Consider the following 24,181-nt stretch of genomic DNA (forward strand, 5'->3'; position numbering starts at 1 on the left):
AAACTATGCTATCCGTGATGATTAAGGTAAAGTGGGTTAGTAGATTTCTATCCACCAGAAGTTGCACTGTGATGAGCTATGCAGTGAACATGCTGAGAAATGGCGATTCGAAAAGCTCTTGTAAATAAACAAAATATACTCTCTAGAAATGTAATGTTCAGTGGGATACACAAATGCCTCAAAGATCACACTGTGGGACTACATAAACTCAAAGTATCATTTTTCTTCATTCTAAGGGACTCCACTAGTAGATCACAAAAGGTTCACCTGAATATCTTCCCCATATTCCTTTTATTAACTTTTATAACTTGTGATATAAGGAATACTAGTAATTACCTAGACACCTATAGCCATAAATCCTACTATGTGTTTCCAACAGACTTCAAAAGTCTTTATTTACAGGGTGGCAGGAGTTTATAGAATACCCAAATGTTGGAAAAAGAAAAAGAAGCAAAAGAAATATCACAAAATGTTCCAAGAATAACCATCTGTCCATTCAGACAACTTGGCCTTTGCTTCATTAGACTCCAAGTTGATTTGCCTACCTTGCCCTTTGTGTTTGCTTACCCTTGGTCTGTTTATAATGCTCTGTACCATAAAGACTACAGGGTTGCCTGCTTTCCGAATGGCTTCCACAGCTTGCTCATGGCTTGCATCTCTGAGGTCCATTCCATCCACCTGCAATGGAAGGCCTTATCTTAACATTTCAAGAAGCTTTATAACAAAGAACAAAAAAATTTGTGGATCAGGAGTTTTGAGGATCCTAGAAAGTCTGCCTCAATGATAAAAATAATTACGAATAATTATGGGTGAAAAACTTTTCATCTGTCCATCCGATGGGAAGTCGTTACTTTGGATACTAATTTCGGTCCCAGGTAATCAAGTGGAATAACAATTGACTGGATTGAGGCCTCTGCTTCTATATTCCTTTCACTGTTCTGATGTTCTTTTAAAAAGTCAGTATCATTCAAGGAAATATCTAAAGGAACTCCCTACCAGCACTGTTGTTATGAAAGACCCTGTGTTTTCTTCAACTTTATTATATCATGATTTGGAAAGTAACAAGGTTGTTTATTGTATATTTCTCTCTGTACAAGGAATCCCGAAGTTAAAAAAAAGTGATATCCAAGAAAATCAGGTTATGATTAGGTTAGTTTTGTAAAAGAATTTTGCAATAGATGTAACAGTTGCTCAAAGCCAAGAAATAGTGCTAATTTTGTTAGTAATTCTTAAATAAATATATTGAAAATAAAAGCTATTTTCTAACTTTCTATTGGCCAGGGATGACCTAGATGATGATCAACTCAGTTTAAACACTACATACATGATCCCAAAACACACACACACACACACACACACACACACACACACACACACACATACACACACACACACACACACACACACAGAGTTTAAAAGTTCAAAAGCTAATCTTGTCAGGAAACTGTGGAAGTTCTTAGTCTTTTGTCATTTCTGATTATCAAGTAATCTCAGAGTAGACATAATTCTGGAACAAAATAAATTAGTGCATCTTGGCACAGAACATCATCCTCTTGAAAAGAATTACATACATTTAGATGAGACCTTCCCTCTGGTGCATAATAGGATAATGTGACAATATTTTTTTCAGTATATACCAAGAATGGCTTCTAACTCATTAAAAAAACTAAAGTCAGTATCCATGTGTACTCGACTACTGGAAAAGTTTACAAGGACATCTTTGCTCAAGTTCAATCAATTTTTACATAAACAGAACAGAATAATTGCAGGAATGAGAGGGAGATGGGAAGAGAACTCACAGGAATACAGGAGTAGGGAATTCTGCAAGTCACTTTACAAAACCAGGTAAGTAATAAAGTTTGTTCTCCCTGGCACCTATTAAAAACTTTGGCAGGTCTCTGTTTACTTAATTTACACATATTTTCAGGAAGTCTCGGTAGAGGCTGTTTTATATAAGATGATAGAGATCTATGGTTTGTTTACTTATTGGGAAAGCCCTTGAACACAAGCACTCAACAAATCATTGTTAAATGGTTGGCAGCTATTTTGTCACATGTGTGTATGTGCATGCACATGCACATATATAAACACACACACACACACACACACACACAGCCTCCCATGATGAATCAGAAGAACACTGAGAGGAAAGTTACAGTGAGAGGGAAACATTTAAACAAAACTAATCAACATCTTTAAAGATTTTACAAAAAAAAAAACCCACAAAAACAAACAAAAAACCCAAACAACAAAAAACTGGATTAGGACAAAATTTCTTCCCACAAAACTTATCTACAATGAAATGACAGTAATAAGTTATTTCAATTATGGTATGTATACCGTGTGTATATATATATATACATAATTTTAAACAATTAAATTATTCCCCTAAGAAATACGCTTCTCTTTTTCAAAGAGTTATTTTACCCCAGGACCAGTATTTTTTTTTTTTTACAAGACTGGCAATATCTCTAAACATCAGTCTCCACATCAAGTTATATAATCTGTCATTGCATACCTAGGAGAAAATTATGGATGAAAAGAAACACATATGAAATACTTTAACCACAAACATTCTTTACTGTTGTCTTGAGTAACCGCTATGAGAAGGACAATTTGCTTCATGCAGAAAGATGAGAGGTGAAGGATTTTGACACAGCTCTCCAGTGGTTACCTCAACTATTCTGTCTCCAGGCTTCAAGGTTCCATTTTTGCCAGCTGGACTATCTTCAAGAACATGCTTGATGAAAATGCCTCTCATAACTTCCCCATTGCTTAGGCGACTCCCCATCCCTCGTCCACCAACAATGCTGATGCCCAAAGACTTGCTTGGTTCTCTCCAAAGTTCAACCCTATAAACAATAAAATTTCCTTGATACAAAAGGTCATATAGTAGGACACTAAATGAAAGGATCTCTAGGATATAGAAACATAAGCCATATAATGAATGATTGTTGTTTTTAAGGTACTATGTTATCTCTCATCTCTTTTGCTGTCCCTTGGTTATCTCATATTGTTACAGTATCTCACTTTGTTACCTGATATATCGGATACATTTGTATTTGGTTATCTGAAATTCAATAGGGAACGGGGGGGAAAATAAGATGAGGGGTGGGGGTGGGGGGAGGGAAATGGGGACCAAAACATGTGAAAGGGTATCAATGTATGGGAATTAATGTACCATTTATCTGGCAAATATCATATAACCCTTCTATTAATTACAATAAAAAATATATGAAAAAAATTTAAAATCTCAGGAGAAAACACAAAAGAAAAGGCAAGAGAAGAAAAAAAATAGACAATCTGGACTTTATCAAATGAAAACCTTTCATATTTCTAAGCATAGTAAACCAATACAGTAAAACAAAAACCCACAGGGGGAAAATGATATTAGGTAACCGGATCTCTGAGAAGGGATAAAAATAGCTTAATAATAAGTAACTATTTTAAACATAAGATAGCTTATAGAGAAGATAGCTTAAACCAATGATGTATTTTATAGGATCTAATGAATATGAATACATTTGTGAAGCTGATTTGTTATAATATTGGATTCACATTCCACGTGAAGGCACAGACCAATGCAAAAGTACCATTTTTATTTTTTTTTTAGTAACTCTAATACTACAGACATCAAGTAATCAGGAAATTCAGCTACCATTGAACAGATGGTAGCTTCTAAGCTTAGCAGCCAAATCCAAGGAAAGAACACTCCTGCACACACTGTGTCAAAAGCTTGTCTCTGGAGGAGTCTTTCTTGCCAAGGCAGACCTGGTCATTAACAGTCAGGGCATGAAGGGAGTGGCTGACAAAATCTTACACAATCTGATCCCTCCAATACCTCCGTCAATATTCTAAGCTGTGCTTTGTCTGTCCATTTTAGGTACCATGTTGTCTTCTTACTGCACCTTACTGATCTAATATGCTCCACAGTGGAGACTTCGCAATTCCTATCTGCTTCCTTACCTTGATTGTATGCCTCCTACCCACAAAATAAACAGAGAAGGTGACAAAAAAGCTAAAGAGTTAAGGATGGATTTAAAGTATATATCTTACACTTTAAGGAAGGAATATAAGAACAATGTGTTTTGCAGTGAGGTATTCAGCCAAGATGAGGAAGTAGAATGAGATTAGGATGTTGGAGAAAAAAATGGGCAAACAAAGCTCTGTTTGTAGCAGAAGATGGTGTGGTGCTCCCAGCAGATGGCAAAGGCTACGGTAAGAATTCCTGAAGAATATGGAATTTCCAGCAAGAAAGGCTGGGATTAAATATCTCCATGAACAAGGAGGGAGGATCGGGAACTATTTGGATCACACATTTTATCTTTGGTCACTATATTTTTATAAACTGAAAATATGTAATCCTAGAAAACTTACCTATATACTTTGAGAGAACCTTACCAGAAAGATCCTTGATCTTTCAAATCTTTGTGAATGAACTAGCTACAATTCTATTTACCAGTCTCTCCCTCTAGGAATTCTGTGAAAGAAAACAACTATCATCCAATTCTGCTTCTTAAAGTAGTTCCTAAAGTAAACTGCTGCAGCACAGAAGTCATTTTAGCAGTGTATGCAAATAGTTTAAAATTCAAATGCACAGGCAAGACTCTTTATGTCTTTTCTCTGAAAAATCCAGAAAGAATAAAAGAAAATGTTCCCGGGGAAACTTGTGGTTAGTTTAAATTAGAAATGGGTTATATAGCTTACAAAATAATATAAAAATAACAAATAGCAATAGTAGGAAAAATTATAAAGGGCTTTGCATATTTCAGTCTTATTCTTCAAGTTACATATATGTTCATTTCGTTCATACCATAATTTTACATGGTAGATACTGTTTACTAGGTGTTATTTCATTTTATGTGTTTTTTTATTGCTAGTGCTGGGCTAGATGTCAGGGCCTGGGTACTGTCCCCAAGTCTCTTTGTACTCAATGTTAATATTCTTTTTTTTCATTTTTTATGTTTATTTTTTAATTGTAATTAATAAAAGGGTTACATGATATTTACCAGATAGAAGGTGCATTAATTCACATACATTGATACCCTTTCACATGTCTTGGTACCCATTACCCTCCCCCCTTCCCTATCAAATTTCAAATAACCAAATACAAATAAATTCAATATATCAGATAACAAAGTGAGATACTATAACAAGATGAGATACCCAAGGGACAGCAAAGGAGATGAGAGATAACATAGTACATTAAGGACAACAATCATTCGTTATATGGCTTTTGTTTCAATATCCTGGAGGTCCTTTCAATTAGCTTCATACTCAATGTTAATATTCTTAATACACAAGCCACTTCTGGATTTTCCTAAGTATTTTGTTGGAGAGAAGAGTCTCGTGAACTTTCCTTCCTGGATTGGCATTGAACCATAATACTCAGATATCAGCCTCCTGAATAACTAAGATTATAGGTGTGAGCCATCAGGACCTGGCTTACTAGTTCCATTTTAAAAGGAATGCAAGAATCATAGATAAAGTAATTTGGGGAAAATAGATACAACTACATAATCTCATGGGGTCTGGCAAAGTTTAAATATACTGCATCAAAACTGTCGACATTTGAAACATACAGAAGACAAAGACATGGCTGCCAACATGACACAGTGCTCATGAACCTGACTTATTATTCAGTGGACAACAACATGGCAAATACATCTGGGAATGAAAAAGAAGACCTATGAATGAAATATGTTGTAGAATATGATCACTTCCATTTATTCTGGTTCTGTTCTGAATGAGCTGTCAGCTGAGCTTGCAATTCAAATGTTGTTCTGCTATTTAAGTAGGTAACATTAGGCAACTTAGTAAATCTCCCTGTCTTAAGTTTTCTCAGCTGTGAAACAAAACCAGTAAGAATCTCTACATTGCTGAGTTATTGTGCATTAGTTAATTCATATAAATGATAAAAGTTTTGACATATAGCAAATAATCAATAATTCTCTTATAATTTCTGTAGTAATAGGAGAAAATACCAAGTTTAATTCATATGACTGATGAACAAGTATGTATCCCAACCCATCCATCTTGTCATAATAAGACAATATATCATTTTCATCCATTGATAAAATACTCTTAAAAATTATGTGATTTATGGAAGCAAAAGCTTTATCTTGAGTTGTTCTTAATGAACTACATTATTTCTCTTCTCCTTTGTTGCCCTGGTGGCTCACACCTGTAATACTAAGTACTTAGGAGGCTGAGATCTGAGGATCATGTTTCAAAGCCAGCCAGTTCAGAAAATCTGTGAGACTCAAACTTCCAATTAACAATCAAAAAGCCAAAAGTGGAGCTGTATCGAGAGGTAAAGCATTAGCCTTAAGTGAAAAAGCTAAAGGACAGTTCCCAGGCACTGAGACCAAGTCTCAAAATGGGCACACAGACGAGCACTGTTCTGAGAGTATGTCCAATAACTACTTACATTTTATAATTAAATCAAAATACTTTGCATTATTCTTTGTTTCATGTGGCTGCCCATCTTGCATAGTCAAGTACATCATAACTTCCCTATTATTCAGAAAATCATCAAATTCCTCTCTAGAGCCACATCAACAGGAATATATTCACATGTTTTGTGATGCACAGTTAGATATTAGAGAATACATCTTTTCAGTTATAAATGAAACATAATAGTACACAGGGCTTTGGTTTAACTCAGACTATGAAAACAAAACAGCTCACATACTCATATACATTTAGAATATGTCTTTTATATGATCTCCACAGATACTTGAGAAAACTAATGCAATTTAGAGCATTCTAGGCATTGATGGCCACACCTGTAATTCTAGCTACTCAAGAGGCTGAAGATTTGAGGATTATGGTTTGAAATCACCCCAAGCAGGAATGTCCATAAGACTCTTTATTTCCCATTAACTATGAAAAATCTGGAGCTATGGCTCTATTATAAGGGCACCAACTTTTAGCAAAATAGCTCAGGGACAGTGGTGAGGCCCTGAACTCAAGCCCTAGGTTTGGCACACTGGCAGCCCCTCCCCCGCAACGCCTACAGAGTATTATTGGCTATTGTATTCCAGATTCTTGAACATATGTTAGGTTTATTTTCTTGTCGTTTGTTGTTTTTGTAAGGATGATGTACATAAGGGTTATGGTTATGGTAATGTGTGTACACCTTGTCCAACATTGTTTACATGTTAGTATTCACCCCTGTTAAATACACATTATTTTCTCTGCGGACAAATGAAGAATGGAGAGTTAAGAATATTAAACAACTTGTCATGTTACAAGGAGCAAGCTATACCATTTGAAATAACACCTCTGTCTTAAACATATCTATCCACTGTGTGAGTAGAAGAGAGAATCAGCCCTTACCGCCTGGGCTGATTCCAGTTGCTATAGGCTGCATTCTGAAGTTCACTCTCTTCTCCTTCTCCTTCTTCTCGCTCTGGTAGTTCTGGAATGTCTCTGGTTAAAGGGTTAAAAACAATGAGTACTCCATGCAAATATTGTTTCATAGGTATTTAATGATTGGTTAGACAAAAAATACAAAACTGGTTGGTTTTTTTTTTTTTTTTTACAGTTACCAATGTAGATCTTTATTCAAGCTTAAAGTAGAAAGTAATTTTAGTCAAGAAAAATGAAGTAGTGGATACATGACAACATAGTTATTTTAATTCTGGAGTATCAAAGCAGGAATTCTGTGATTCCCTTAAATGATAGTCTCTGCAAAATGGGTCCTAAAGAAATCTTTTATGCGCCAGTTTGATAAAATAAATCCATGACCTGTAATTTTCTTTCAGTAGGTGGTGTGGGGAGAATACATGCTATTTTCAAGCCGAATGTGTTTTCATCCTTCTCCCCTGCCCTGACATTCCACTCTCCCTGCTGCCACCCCCGCTTCTGGTCCACAATGGAAGAATTGGTGAATCCCTGCCTTTTCTTCTTTGTGGGTCTTGGAAGGGTGTAGTTATGGGCGTATTTGCCCTACTTTAGGGTGACAGCTCTCATCCTGGCTTCACCCACTGGCTAGGCCCAGCCACAGTTGCACATTCACACCAAAGTGCACATACCCCGAGCCCCAACTGTGTCAGTGACATGCTGTTGCCTTAGTCCCAGTGCCCATTCCAAGTCACACACTATCTCTAGTGTCCAGATGCAAGGTGCCCCGAAATGATTATGTGCCCCAAAATAGAATGTTTTCTGATGATAAGCCAGCTATAGGATGTTTGGCCCTGGCTACAGAATGTATTGTCCCAGCTATGTGCCAGATACAGGATGTTTCCCTGATAGAAGCTAGCTATAGGATGTTTGGCCCTGGCCAGCTGATATCTCCAGGGTTCTGCTTCAACTTCAAAGATTTCCTGCTCCCAGACTCATCTCTGGTCTCCAGCCCCCCCCCCACCCCCAACCCAGCACCCTATAATTACCTCCCTTGCCTGAGAGTAATTTGCTCTTCTCTGTGCTTCAGGAGATTAGCCTATCCATTTTAGTATTTGTATTTGGTTATGTGAAATTGGATAGGGAAAGCGGGAAAACAAGATGAGGGGTGGGGGGGGAGGGAAATGGGGACCAAGAAATGAGAAAGGGTATCAATGTATGTGAATTAATGCACCTTCTATGTGGTAAATATAATGTAACCCTTCTATTAATTACAATAATATATATATATATATATATAAATAAAGAAGAGCAACAAGAATGGTATCCTGCCAGACAAAAGGCAAGAAGAAATACTTAATGATTTTCTGGAAAAAAAATGAAAGAAAGGAATGGGAAGAATCTAATACAAACTAAAATTTTAAAGGGAAAACTATTCAACAAATACGTCCTGAATTTCTACCATGCACCAAAAGCTAGCAGGACTACATAAGTTGTTAGCATGCACATTCTTGTTCTATGCTCTGAAAGAATTTGTCATCAAGTATGCCAGGAACTTAGCATCTTTATTTTCTAACACTGAGCCACAATGCTCTATTTTAGGAAAAAATGCTTATGGTTCAGCTTCATCCCCTTCAGAGGGCCCAGGAATAGAATGTTCCTTATATAATTGTTATAATATTTCACCTTGTTATCTGATATATTTTATATACGCTTAATTGGTTATTTGAAATAGGAGAGGGAAGGGGGGAAACCAAGATGAGGGGGAAGGGAAATGGGGACCATGACAGGAAGAAGAGTATCAATATCTGTGAAGTAATGTACCTTCTATCTGGTGAATATAATGTAACCCTTCTATTAATTACAATAAAAATATATAAAAAAGAATGTTCCTCATATAAAACAATTTACAATAAACCCGTGTGCCCTGTCCATTGTCGCTTTTTATACAAATTTAGATTTTGTCAAATATTAATTATGTAAAAAAATTGTCCAGTCTGTTCACTGGCTATAAATAAAACTATAATAATAATTGTCAAAACTCTTTTTGTTTCTTGAAAGGTATACTTTGCATCAATAATGCTGTGAAGGCAATGGAGAACGGTTAAAATTACAAGGCAAATTCATTATGATGTTGATCAAAACAAACATGTCAACAAGTTCTTTCAAAACAGAGAACATTATTAAATCATAAATATTTGATTTTATAGGAACTATAAAGTCTAAAGAAAGTATTTGTTCAAATTATAGCCAATCTCTGACAGGAATAGTGAACGCTCTCAAATTACTTTGAGGGAAGTCAGAAGTCATCTAATCCCAATAATCCACCTGGCTTAAACATGGTTCACAACATTTCTAGGGATCAAATGAATATCTAGGCTCTCCTTGAACAACTGCCATTATCTGACCTTAATTACAGACTTTTAAAAAATTGTATCAATGAATTCTGTGTGCCACGATCCAATTCATTGGTTTTGTGTTTGAACTCAGGTTCTATGCAAGCTGAAAATTTGTTGTGGATGAGTTTGGGTTCCCAAAATTAAGTCTGACTGTAGGATAAAACAGCAGGATACACGACATCTCTAGCCATAAAAGAAATGCAAATCAAAACAACTCTAAGATTCTACCTCTCTCCTGTTAGAATGGTCACCATGATCAAGAAATCCAACAACAACAGATGCTGGCGGGAATGTGGCCAGGAGGGATCACTACTACACTGTTGGTGGGAGCGTAAATTCGTTCAACCACTATGGAGCTCCCCTATAACCCAGCAGTTCCACTACTTGGCATTTACCCACTCATCCAAAAACAAGGACATACAAAATCCAGTAGCACAACGATGTTTGTTGCAGCACTATTTACCATAGCAAAGATATGGAACCAACCCAGATGCCCCTCAGTTGATGTGTGGATCAATGATATGTGGTATTTATACACAATGGAATTCTATGCTGCTGTCAGAAAGAACGACATTACCCCATTTGTAAGGAAATGGAAAAAATCATATTAAGTGAAGTAAACCAGACCTAAAGGAACATAGGCTCAATAGTTTCCCACATCTGTAATAATTAGTACACACTTAGAACTCTTCTAGCAGAGGATTATAATAGCTCAAACCCTAGATATGTAAGGTCATATAGGATGAGACCAAGTTGATGGACCTCCAGGACATGGAAACAAGAGCTTAATTGACTAGAAAGGCACACAGAATGAGAACTTAGGAGAAGGTCTCTAAAATATATAATGACAGCTATGGTTAGAAAGAGATGCTGAGATGTAAAGATATATTATCAAAAGGCTATACTACACATGATCTTTCTCCACTGTTAGCTGTGAAAAAGCGAATAGTTTAAATCCTCTGATACATAAAACACAGTCTCTTCAAACTATTCTGTAATCTTTAATATTTTCCATAACCTGATATACTACTACAAATGGACCAAGAATCCTTTACCCATTGTAGTGTGTGATTTCAGAGAATCAAGCGTCAAAAATAAACTAATTTTCTTCTTGCACTCAACCAAGAAACAACTAGATTTCTTTTTTTTTTTCTATATTACTGGGTTGAAAAATTTCCTGTTAAGTAAAAACACTAACTTTCCAAATTTGCATACAGGGTGAGAATAAAGTAAGACAAAGACACATGGTAGTGTAGCTAAGAGGTTGGGACTGAGACTATTCTACCACAAAACCTGAGCTCTTCCGTGGCACATGTTTTATGGCCTTGTAAAATTCTTTCTTTGGATCCAACAGGTAGAAACGCAGTCTGACTGCTTACATTCTATGTTGGCTTTAACATGTACTTACTTTGGGATTTGGGAAAAATGATTTAAACCCTTTGCTTCAGATTACTCTTGTGTAAGCAGTAGGCTGCTTTGTTTTAAGCATCCCAAACATCTATAGCAATCAAGGCCACTCTGGGTTGAAGGAAGCTCAACGATGAAAATAGCTTTCTTTCTAATTGCCTGAGTATTTAAGGCCCTGCAATGTAGGATTAAGAGGTTAACTATTATATTCTTTAATTATGCTGTTTGAAACAATCTTTCAGAAGATGTTGGACCCTTTGCATCTCCCATTTTGACATTTTGACAGGAAGTCCTGGGAAATTACAAGCAATCCCTGCCATTAAGCCTGAGACGGAAATTGTAGAGTGCTATGCGACTTAATTCTGGACAGGGTGGAGTACTTGTTTTCCCGTAAAATTCAGGAGGCCCAAAGGACCATAACATTCCTTCCCTTTATTAAACACAAAGCCTGACTTCCCTTTCCCTGTACACTATGATCCTGTCAAATGTACAAAGAAAAGCATGATGGAGTCTCATGATTCATGAAGGGCCATTGGACATTATGTGGTTCTAGAACATTCTGATATGTTCTAAAGAATGTTCTGACACCTTGGATTATGTTTAAGGCTCAGTCTTCTCAACAGCATACTTAAAGAGAAATCTGATATTCAGTTACCAGGTACAACTTAAAAAATAGGCCCATAAGTGAAATAATAATATGGTATAATAAATGGTACATTCACGACAGAAAAGCAGCTTAGTATTATTTCTCCCCTTAGTCTGAATTCAGTCAGCAACAGCTTCCATCCTCACTGCCTGCCTTTCCTAATAGAGGAAAAACTTTCCTAAGAAAAAAAAGCTTTCCCTTTATTATTTATTATTTATTTATTATTATGTTGATACATTGCATATCAATAGCCTTTAAAACATTTAACATGAGCTGAGCACCAGTAGCTCATATCTATAATTCTATGTATTCGGGATAATGGGATTTGAGGATCAGAGCTTGAAGATAGGCTGGACAAGAAGTCTATGAGACTCTTATCTACAATTAACCATCCAAAATCAGGAAGTATAGCTGTAGCTCCAGTGGTAGAGTGTCAGCCTTGAACCAATTTTATGTTAAGTGCCAGAGCTCAGACCCCAGGTTCAAGATCCATCATCAGCTTAAAAATAAAAGCTAAGCCTACTAAAATGCTTATATACATTTCTATACCAAGACGCTCAGCTCAAAAGACTGGTAAATATTTTTATTAAAAAATGTTTCTGGGGGACCAGGAGTTTGTTCTAGTGGTAAGAGTGGTAGCATGCACGAAGACCTCAGTTTGATTCCTTGATACCACATACATAAGACAGAAGTGGTGCTCTGGCTCAAGTGGGAGAGCACTAGCCTTGAGGAAAGCCCAAGGATAGTACTCAGTACCAGAGTTTAGTCTCTAGTACTGGCAAAAAAAAAAAAAAAGTTTCTGGGGTCGGAAGCATGGCATAGTGGAAGAGTGCTAGCTTAACATGCACAAAGCCCTGGGTTCGAATCCTCGGCACCACATACACAGAAAAAGCGAAAGTGGTGCTGTGGCTCAAGTGTACAGTACTAGCTTTGCAGGACTGGGAAAAAAATAGGTTCTGGGTGGCTAGTTACTTACTGATAGCTTGTGTTTGTAAATCCTAGCTACTCAGGAGGCTGAGATCAAAGAGAGGATCATAGTTTGAAGCCAGAACAGGCAGGTAAGTCCTTGAAACTCTTATCTCTACTGACATGGCAAAGTGATAGCCTTGAGTCAAAGATACTCTGGACAGAGCCCAGGCCCTGAGCTCAAATACAAAAGTAGTTTTTGACTTCGTATGCTAATGGAAAAAAACCACAAATTCCTAGTGATATCCTTACAAAATAAGAAAATAAATTATATAAAACCATAAGCTCCAAGGAATTAACTAAATAATATATCTGGACTAAATTACTGAAGCTAAGAATGTTTGAAGTACTGTATTAGATTTTAGGATTAGAGATTATTTTAATTTCTTGGTCTAAATGTTCATATATTTCCCAAATTTTCCATACTATATAATTACTTAAGTAATTGAAAAGGGGGAGATTATGTTTTAAAATATTAGAAGAAAAGGAATTCAATCAAACATATACTTGTTTTTATGATGTTTGAAAATGGGTTCAAAATTCATGTTTAGTATTTGCTGTACTATTCATTTGTTGTAGATTATGTGTTTCACTCACCTTCCAGTGTATGAAGAAAAAATATCCAGGGCCATTATTCCTCCAGATTGTTGTCCCAGGCTTATTCTAAACTCCTCCAAATGCTCTGCAGGTATGTAAGTAATTCTGGAAGAAAACACAATCCACGAAAGCAAAGGGTAACAAGAACTTGCCTGCTGGGAAATGTTTCCAAATATGGGAAAAAATATTGAACCTTTGTCCAGACATTATCATACATTTCATTTAATCAGCATACTCAGCCAAATATTTCACAAGCAAAAACAAAGTCACTAAAGTTAAAAATTCTAAATGCTGCTGATGAAGCTGTATATATACACATATATATGGACATATTTATATATGTATATATAATAGTCAATGCTAATAGTCGATATTTGAAATTAGGAAGCTCTAAAGCTCTTTAGAAGACCAAGAATGTACTTCAGTGGTTAACAGTATCTGCCTAGTATGAATAAGGTACTGGGTTTAATATCCAATATGGGAAATACTATAGATGATAATCATCATCATTATCATCATCATCACAATCATCCTCATTGAGGACATTAATTTCTATCCAAAAATACTTGAGTTTCCCAGGAGAAAGAAAATTCCCAAATTTAGTTATTCCGCAATATACTTAATACAGATATTAAACAAACATCAATAACTATATTAGCTCAATTAAGTTATCAATAGTCAGATCTGAAGAATGAAGCCAAACTGCCTAAGTTTAAGGAAAGTCTAACTAATTTATAGCCATTTCTTACATGCTCAGTTTTGATTGGAAGAAAAGCCTATCATTTACACTTAAAAAGCTAGTTAGTAACTAAATAAGAACTGATTACAAATGAGGTAAAAAAAAAAAAAAAAAAGGCTGTGAGATGTGTAATACAGCCATGTTTAGAAACTGATTCTCTGAAAATTCAAGGTAACTGCTGCTGAGGAAGACTCCTTAGTTATACAACTGTTAAGGCTGTTCCACACCCCAAATTAGTTTATTAGTACCTGAAGTTAGCATGGCTTGTTGTACAACTGAGAACACAGTATGTGAAACACACAGGCAATACAAAAATCATGAAGCCTATTAAACCACATACCAATAATTTATCTATTAGGATAATAAGTCCATAAAACTTCTGCACTGGAGAGCAAGGGCACAACGATTACTAGTTGACATATAATCTTTTAAAATTATGACATACTTTAAAAAATAAAGATGATTACACATAATTTTGGATGTTATTACATAAACAGTGTTCACTCTTTCATGGTCCCCAGTGGGAGTAAGACAGAAGGTAAACCATTATGGCTGTACTGCCATGCCCTCTGACACTAGCATGTTTACCTTCAGGCAATGAGCATAAGTGAGCGGCAGCACCGTACAAATGTAAGACTATTCTCCTGATCACTTCCCTCCTTCCAACAGAACAAACAATCCCTTGTGAATCTCTGTCACACTTACCTCAGGGAACAAAAATGCAGGAAATTACGCAGAACAGATTTATGACAAAGGGAGGGTGAAAAAATTGCATTCTATGGGGCCAGGAGTGTGGCCTAGTGGTAGAGTGTTTGCCTAGTACGCGCAAAGCCCTGGGTTCCATTCCTAAGAATTACATGCACAGAAAAGGCCAGAAGTGATACTATGGCTCACGTGGTAGAACGCTACTCTTGAGAAAGCCCAAGGACAGTGCTCAGGTCCTGAGTTCAAGCCCCAGGACAGGCAGGTTGCCTTCTAACTTAGGCCTTACTGAGAATATTTCTCTACATCTATAAAATGACTTTAAATTACAAAAAAAAAGGAAATTTGGTGTCATTCTTTCAAAATTAATGTATCAAAAATATGGGCTGGCAATTTGGCCTAGTTTAGAGTACTTGCCTAGCATTCATGAAGACCCAGATTCGATTTCTTGGTACCACATACATAGAAGAAAAAGCCAAAAGTGGTGCTGCAGCTCAAGTGGTAGAGATCTGGCCTCGAGGAAAGCCCAAGAACAATTCTCAGGCCCTGAGTTCAAGTCCCAAGACCGGCAAAAAAATATGTACTACATCAGGAAAATTTGTATTTATCAAACAAAAATAAAAATAATAAAATCTAAAATTTAAAACACTATTTCATAGAACCGGCATTACTGAAGATTCTAGGACATTTGTGAAAGGGTGCATAAATCAAAAAACACTGACAAAAGGGAATAAATCAAAGGAAGAAATGAAAGAAAAAGAAAAAAGTAAAAGTAGGTGGCAAAGGTAGGATATAAATATAACAATAATAAAATAATACCTCAAATAATGTTGAAGATGAATTTTCCTCTATATTTGCCCAAAGCTATTTTTTTAACCAAAGACTGGGAAATAGTGGTTTTATAAACATTTTCCTGATACTTTAGTAGTGAGAGAGAACAAAAAAAGAAAAGGCAGCTCAAGGCTGGGGTCCTGATTCAAGTGATAGAATACCTGGCTAGCAAATGCAAGTCTTTAATGCAAACCCAGTGCTGCCAAAAACAAAACAAAAACAGACCACAGAAGGCAGTTTCCACAGATATTTAGATCAATGTCATCAGTACAAATGTCTCACAATCCCACAATTCAAGAGCACATGCAGGGCAGTTCCAACACATACCTGGTCACAAGACCACACAAACCCCTCCAAATCACAAAGACCATGAAAGCTGAGTTACAAACTGCATAAATGCACCGAGACAGCTGTTTTGAGAATTGTGTTCACAATTAATTCCTAACCATAAACTAACATAAATTAACCTTTGGTTAAGAAGAAAATTACCACGACCATTAGTGACGCAGAAATATGATGCAGCTATTAATACAGGGTGCGCCTGCACATGCAGACAGGATCATTTCCTCACAAAAGTGCTGGAAAGCTTAGTGGTTGGAAATGAGCTCCTTGTCATCATGGCAACGTGAAAATGTGAACAGTAGCATAGCTCTGTTGGAACTGATATTCTTATATAAATGAAGGGGGAAAAGCCAGGGTGTACACACTCACTGAATCTATATCTGGATCTATCCCTGAAGTAGGACTACAAAAACATGCAATGGCTTTCACAGACAAGTTGCAACACATAGCCATAATGAGCTTTTGAATCACGAATACTCACACATAAAAAGGGGCTCGATCGTCAGCAGGTGCTGCAGAAAATCTAGAATGTGAAGCATACGCCACGGCATCTTTTTACAATGGTGTTAACAAATGTCAATGTCTTATGCTGAATGTGAGATGCATACATATGTAGTTAAAAGTGGGTACTCCTGGTTATCCCTCCCCTTTTTCCACCTCCCTCTCATCTACACCTCCCCCAGAAAAGCATCTGCTCTTTACTGGTGTCTATAGCAGTGATTATTAACAAGCATGGAAAAATGGAACTGCAATCAATCTTTTATTCCTTGATCAGGAATTCATCCCACACTTTAGGTTAAGGCAGGTGAATTCTGATTCAGCTCGGTAATTATCTGGCAGATGTTATAAGCAGCTGCTGTGAAGCACAAAACTCTGGCTATTATTACAGAAATATAAGAGCTCCCTGGCAAGGTGGAGGGAGAAGTGAAGCAAAATGCATTCTGGTGAGGCTTCACATCTGGCTTCCATACAAAATAATGAAACCTGGAACTTAAACTGGCTGTTCTTGAACTCTTGAAACTCAAATTATCTATCCAGGCACGCACAAGAGCACACAAAGTTCCTAGCTATCTATAGTAAGGAGCAAAAAAGAAATCCAGTCCATTGTCTCAATAAGCAATGCTTTGTTATATAGCCAATCATTTAGTAACTGAACCAGATTCTTCTATTTTTTTTTAAAAACTCCCTACCATACACCTCTGCCCACCCCCTCTCCAGATTAAGTGAGGTATATAATAAAAAATAAAGAAGGTAATGAATAAGCTTAGGTGTGATGCAACCATATAAGGCTGAACTGGCCAGAGGTAGCATTACAATTCCACTCAGAATAATGAAACCATACACTTTCCTTTTGGGAGGATTGCTTTTTAAGGTAATTCTAACTTTTGCTTCATGAAAGGTAAGTGACAAAAATGGATGTGACCCAAAACACTTGATGTGAAACAGAGAACCTGCTACTCAACCCCAATTTAAACAGCTATTTCTGTTTCACCATCTATGGCATTTCTCTTTCTGGAAAAGGATTATGTAAAGATGATTTAAATTTCTTTTATTTCTCTCTACTACTTACTCTAGGGGTGGATTTTGATTCATCTAAATCAGAGCATGAGTGGGACATTTAAGAAGAAATCCACGCATTTTGTGGGTATGATTGTATGACATGTGTGTACCATGTAAGATTGATTGACAAGTTGATTTCCAGGAGAAGATAGGCTATAGAATTTATTTTGTTTTGAAATGGAAAATTTCACAAGACATTTTGATTTCTGAGCAATTACTTAAGACACCTGGATATCCTTTCAAGGTTGAAATAAAGCTGCTACCCACAGGAATGGTAATTCTGCTGAATCAGCAAGTCAGGGGTAGAAGACACACATACACAGAATGAAAATGGTAGGGAAAACAGAGCTTTAAAAATAGGCCTGCAAACTGCTCTAGAGCTAACTATATGTATGACTTACATCAAACTGATGTCACAAAGGTCTTACTATGAGGTTACTTTTTAACTTCTGCAGTCAATAGAACTGAAAAATTAGGCTAGCATCAAGCATGAATGCTGTTTGTCAGAATATCAAAATGTGTCAGGCACACAGCCCAGCACGTATATCATACCACTGCAAATCCTATTGCAGTTACTAGGCATCTGCTCTGTGTTATAACCTATCCTATGTAAGCAGCAACCCTTGAAGCAAGCAGTCTCCTCATGGATCTATATCCTTCTTCTTTTAGGCAAAATGCAGTATCATGGTCACAGTGGAGAGGAAAGCACTTCAGACATCTCTGCTTTTGTGTGACAGAGAGATTGACATTTTTAATGATGTTTACTTGTACTCTCATCACTGAAGGTAATTAAGGAACAGGTACATAAACTGTTTTACTGAAAAAGAGAAGTAAATAAGGTAAGCAAAAAATAGAAAAGATCGGTAAGACTACCCAAAAGAATATCTTGATAAAAAGCAGAATAACTATAACGGCTATGTTCCTTTCTGCAATTTTTATTGATGGAAGAATAGAAAACAGATTGCAAACAGTTCTTCTTAGCAATACATACTTTCTCAAAGAAACCAGTAAAACAAAATGCCCTCAGTAAACTAATGTTAATAAAAGCAAGTCCTCTATACCGGTAATCATTACATCTGTTTAAAGGTAAAGAATCTTTTCCAGAGCTCTTATTGTATGGTTTTATCCCTTCTACATTAAACACAAATATTCAGCAATTAATATTAGAGGAAAAAGCCACACTGATGAGGTGTTACAATGAAGTCATGAGTTGATTTTTATGCTGACCTGAAAAATGTATAGTAAGGTAAACACTAGGCCACATGTATTATGTGCTTTTAGAACATTATAGGATTGTGGGAAATTTTTAGCACTTCCTGACAACATATATGACCTCTAGCGAAATGACACCAAATATATGAGACAGTCCCTTTGGGTCATGAGATAGTGCAAGAAAGATGAAGATCAGACATGTGCTGTCTGATTGTTTTTCATGGCTAGCCTTTAGAAACACTGGCTTCATTTTAGAAATTATACATGGCAATCAGGTAATACACAACAGGAGTCTTTTCTTTCTGAAAAACTCTGTAAAAATACTCTCCTCTCTCTCTCTCCCCCCGTCTCTCTCTCCCCCCGTCTCTCTCTCCCCCCGTCTCTCTCTCCCCCCGTCTCCCCCTCCCCCCGTCTCCCCCCCCTCTCTCTCTCTTTCTCTCTCTCTCTCCCTCTCCCTCTCCCTCTCCCTCTCCCTCTCCCTCTCCCTCTGTCTGAGGTATCTTTCACAGGCAAAATTTGTATAGAAACCATTGGAAAAGTAAAATAAAAAGTAATACTGCTTGCAAAATTTCAGTAGTGTCCTTATCTTAAAGATACTATGTGCACATTAGAATATACACTGAAAACATTCTAATTAACTGAAACGCCTGCACTTCCCAAGTCAAACTGGGGTCCAAATGATGCTTACTTTATATCCGGTCCAATGAGAGAATGTCTTCTCAACATGGCTCGTGCTTGGGCATTGGTTAAACTGATGGTAGATTCTTCATTGATAGACAAAATGCAGTCGCCAATAGCAATTCGGCCATCTCGACTAATGGCACCTCCATGGATAATGCTTCGAACAATCACTCCCAAGCCATCTTTATCAGCACTCACAGTCATTCCTATGGAATGAAAGGGTGGAGGTATGGTTTTATACACAATTTTCAAACTCACTTTAAGAATCACTACAGATTCACAGCAAAGAGGGCTAACATGATCAGTCAACAAAAAAATGGCTTTCCGACAAGATATTTTAAGGTAAACTTTAAAATGTTTGTGAAATTAGGGCCAAGTCTTGTGGCATGTGCTTACAATCTCAGTTTCTTGGAAGACTGTAGAAGAATCATAGTCTGAGGGTGGCCCTGGGCAGGGGGCAGGGAGGAAATTACAAAACCGTACCTGAAAAATAAACTAATGCCAAGAGCACTGGCAACATGGGTCAAGTAGTAGAGTAAGACTAATGCCCTGAGTTTAAACTACTGTATAGGGGAAAAAGGTTGTGAAATTATCTGAAGACAAACTATGTTTAACACAATACACATCTCCACACGGTGGACTGAGTATAATATAGACCATATCATGTGTTTAAACTATATTTTGGAGTTAAATACAGAACTCTCTCAGGGACAATGCATTATCAAATCAATATTATAATAACGGTTCCTCTATTACATATTTAAGAGAAAAAAACAGGAGTACAAATGGGAAATTAGGTCTATGAATTTTAAAAACTGGTCTGTTATTACCTTATTTCTAGGTTCTTTGTTCTCAACAATGCACTCTATGGTTACTACGTGTCTAAGCTTAAGCAGAAGTTGCTTTCACTATATAAAGCATAGCATAGAATTGCTAACAACACAAAGCTTGTATTCAAGTCTTATCATCTCTAATGCCTATCATAGTGCCTGAAAGCAGCTGTTTTATTTCTGAACTCCTATAAGCTCAATGACTCACTGACTATCCAATCTACTTGACACTGGAATTAAAGGCCATCTTAAATGAGTATGAAGTTGAATGTTCAAATTTTCACCACCTCTCATTTCTCCAGGATTCTCCTCCCTGATTAACAGTACTGCCATGCAAGTCTCCATTATCCACAAAAAGACATTCTGGAATTATTCTTCATTCCTACCTCTCTCCTACCCCTGTATTGAATATATCAGCCACAACATACCAGTTCCATAATTTATCTTGAATGCACTTAACTTTCATTTCTATACCAATTCTGACCTAAACAAATATTTGCCTATTTTTTAAATATTTGCTCCCAATATTACTTCAGTGCATTCCTTACAGCAAAGAGACCATTCAAAAAAGAGAAATTATACGCCATGGTTCCTTTGGATACAAAATCAACTGCTATATTAACATACAACACATTTGGCACAGTGCTGAGAGGGCACAGGTGACCGCCCCGCCCCAATGTGCATTCTTCTTTAGTAGTCTTTCGTTTCCTGCATTTCAGCCATAACACCTTTCTTGTGGTAATCCATCTAGTCTTTAGCCATCTTGGAGTCTTTGATACTGTTATTTTTTTTTTTGGTAGGTCTCACATAACTAATTACCTCTCTTACTTCAATATTACTTCCTCAAGAAGGCCTGCTCAAGATATTCTATCTGAATAAGCTCCCTTCACATTCTACACTAATTCCTTCAATATATAAACTTTTTAAATTATGTTTAAAACTTTTGGAAAAATAATGTAAGTTCAGCTAAAATGAAATGCTCAAATTTTCTTTCAAAAATAACATAAAATAAAAAAAACATGATGGTATTTATAAAAATACTTGCTTTGACAAAAGTCACACATTTATATACAGGTTTCTAGGTATTAAAAATAAAGACTATCTTTCCAAATATTAATAAGTTATACCAAGTTAGACAGGGTATTATAAACTTTTTGAAAAGTGATCTCAATTATGATTTTAGCCCAAAGTCTTATGCCTACCTACAGGAAATTTATATTACATAATATAATGTAACATGTTACACATTACATTAAATATTTAAAATATTTTAGAATCATACTACTTTTTAAAAAAGAGGGTATTTAGGGTGGGAGTGGAAGCCATGGGTCTTGAACAGGGCCTATGCACTGTTTCTGAGCTCTTTTGCTGAAGGCTAAGACTCTTCCACTTGAACCATGTCTCCACTTTTGGCTTTTTTTGGTGGTTAATTGAAGATAAGAGTTTCATGGGTTTTCCTGTGTAGGCTGGCTTTGAATCACAATCTTCCTCTTGTGTAGCTAGGATTATGGTCATAAGCCAACAGAATTGGTCAAGAAGACATTTTACATGCCATAAAACAACAAACAATTATATATACTATTTCATCTCAGATTTTTATTTATGAGCACAGAGATCAGCTCTGAAATGCTTCCAGAGGTCCATATATATATACTATATATATGTGTATATGTATATATATATATATATATATACATATATAAAATCAATCTTCCCATCAAAATTTCTGAAACAACTAGCTCAGTGATCCTCACTGGTTGTTCTAATTAGCACTATGTACTCTTCGATAAAGCAATATCAAAATGCCAGTATTAGTTATGGTTGACATGACCTCTGAATTCATTTTTAATTGTACAATGAACTCACCACTGTATCAGCAATTAAAGTTATTAGGACACATCACTCCTATAATCAACTTTATACTCCTTCCACTAAATGATGATTTGGGGAAATCATCAACATGGAGACCGTATCTGCTAACTAGATTCTGGTTGTAATCTCAAAGATCTCTTCATGTTTTTCCTTGGGAATAGTCTGAATTATGTCCCATGGAAAACAGGCTACTTAGAAATGCACGCTCTATCCCTTCCACTCAGTGTGACATTGACCAACTTCCTTAACTTGATACCGTTCTCAGTTTGCCAAGCTGTATACTGAAGATAATAACCCCTAACCTAACCTCAGCGTTGGTATAAAGTGCTCAAAAAATTGTTGAAAAAGGAGTCCAGGACTGTGGCCTAGTGGTAGAATGCTTGTCCAGCATACATGATGCTCTGGGTTCAGTTCCTTGGTGCCACATACACAGATAAACCAGAAGTGGTGCTGTGACTCAAGTGGTAGAGTACTAGCCTTGAGAAAGCTTAAGGACAGTGCCCAGACCCTGTGTTCAAGCCTCAGGACTACCACCCTCCCCCCAAACGCACACACAAATTGTCGAAAACTAAAAACAAAACAAAAACAAAAAACAATCATGGGCTATAATTTAAAATGTACCTCTATCCCAAACTGAAAGATAGAAAAAGTCCAGAAAATTAATTACTAGTGATGTTTATATGACAGTGTGCGTATACTTAAAGAAGTGAAAGTGGTCAATTTTGTTATGTATATTTAGCCACAATAAAAAAAATCAATAGATTTAATCTAATAACATATACAAGAAAATCTTAATCATCTCAACAGATGAGAAAAAGATCTGAGAAAATTCAACATTGTTTCAGTATACTAAAAGTAGGTGATCAGTGCCAGATAATGGAATTGTAAAAGCATACTGATCAAACTGTGGCTCCTAAAAGAGCTTCCTACTGCTTCCATGCTGTCCCTAACCTACTTTCTTAAAATGTATCTTGTCTGTGTCCCATGTGTGTTCTCATGGGGAATAAGTCTGGCATCCTGCACAGAAGCCTGACTCGTGTTTGGCTGCAATTACGATTTGCTGGTCACTTGCTTACTTTGCCAGATATCACACAGACACACGTTCTTGTCTCTCTGCCGTAGCTGGGCAGCTTTTTTCAGTTCCTCATCTGCCTATTAAGCATCTCATTTTCTTTCTATCAAAAGGTTCTTCCTGATCTCTACATGTCTATCACAACATAATTAGTATTTTAATGCCTAAGGATTTCATGTGCATTAGTTTACTTAATTAAACTCATCTTCTCTGAGCAAAGGTCATATCATAGTATTAAAGTACACTGCCCAGAATAAAAAAAACAATTCATGTTTGGTCACTGAATCAGAATAAAGTTTCTCAAGGAGGCTTTTTCTGTGATGAGTTGTTCAACAATAACAACAAATATTGGCTCTGTAACTGTTTAAATGTGAGAAACACTGTGTTCTATAATCATGTCCCAGAACTCTGCAACACACATCACAGTATGAAAGATACTGAGAAGTAATCCCTAAAGAGTGTTTGTCTCCTTAAGTTGACTAGAACCCAAACTATTAAGCTTGGGACTGTCTTTGAGCAGCTATAAAATCAGTATTTTGAATAACATAGTTGTAAAAACATGACATGCACAGATGAAATAAACAGGATACTGTAGCAAATTGATAATACTGGTCTCTTAATTGATTTAGGGAACACTTCAGAGCCTATGTTTCAAATCATGAAATATTACAATGAAGTAGCAGTCCCCTGTGATAACCTTCAACTTGGCTGCTCTCAATAGGAAGTATCCAGAGAGCTCCATACAGAACAAAATCTAAGGGACAGAGGTAGAAGTCCCCCTCATCAAACAAGCACTGCTGAATTCTTCTTCAAAGTCTCATATTTAACCAAGAAACAAGGTCCTATCATAACAGTGTAAAGAGTGCTGGTTGGTTACCTCCTAGGAGCAATGTCTGTGACAAAGAGCTCACTAGAGTCTCAGGAGGTACTGTAGCACAGAGCATAGAATCTCTCACCAGCACTGAGGAATGAGAACAA

The 24,181-nt window shown here is 36.5% G+C and overlaps 1 protein-coding gene and 1 long non-coding RNA gene across 13 annotated transcripts in view; one reads left to right on the top strand and one right to left on the bottom strand.

Annotated features, from left to right (window-relative positions):
• The window catches only part of Mpdz (multiple PDZ domain crumbs cell polarity complex component), a 380,703-nt gene that overhangs the window by 40,774 nt on the left and 315,748 nt on the right, over positions 1 to 24,181 (bottom strand). For 6 of the 12 annotated variants that reach the window (XM_090329993.1, XM_090330002.1, XM_090329997.1 and 3 more), the window contains 6 exons: positions 19,437 to 19,635; positions 16,458 to 16,499; positions 13,363 to 13,467; positions 7,342 to 7,434; positions 2,675 to 2,852; positions 568 to 678 (listed from right to left, as the gene is read on the bottom strand). In XM_090329993.1, the coding sequence (XP_090186119.1) occupies positions 568 to 678; positions 2,675 to 2,852; positions 7,342 to 7,434; positions 13,363 to 13,467; positions 16,458 to 16,499; positions 19,437 to 19,635 (728 nt within the window). The remainder of the gene's footprint in view (positions 1 to 567; positions 679 to 2,674; positions 2,853 to 7,341; positions 7,435 to 13,362; positions 13,468 to 16,457; positions 16,500 to 19,436; positions 19,636 to 24,181) is intronic. The other 6 variants (XM_090330004.1, XM_090330001.1, XM_090329998.1 and 3 more) reach the window with 3 other exon arrangements.
• Positions 11,735 to 19,029, top strand: LOC150065410 (uncharacterized). The gene is made up of 4 exons (XR_016534954.1): positions 11,735 to 11,811; positions 12,802 to 12,857; positions 13,345 to 13,453; positions 18,206 to 19,029. It is a non-coding gene; the product is annotated as an uncharacterized LOC150065410 (long non-coding RNA).

The sequence above is a fragment of the Megascapheus bottae genome, chromosome 3 (genome assembly GCF_031878675.1).
Source record: "Megascapheus bottae isolate mThoBot1 chromosome 3, mThoBot2.hap1, whole genome shotgun sequence".
NCBI lineage: Eukaryota > Metazoa > Chordata > Mammalia > Rodentia > Geomyidae > Megascapheus > Megascapheus bottae.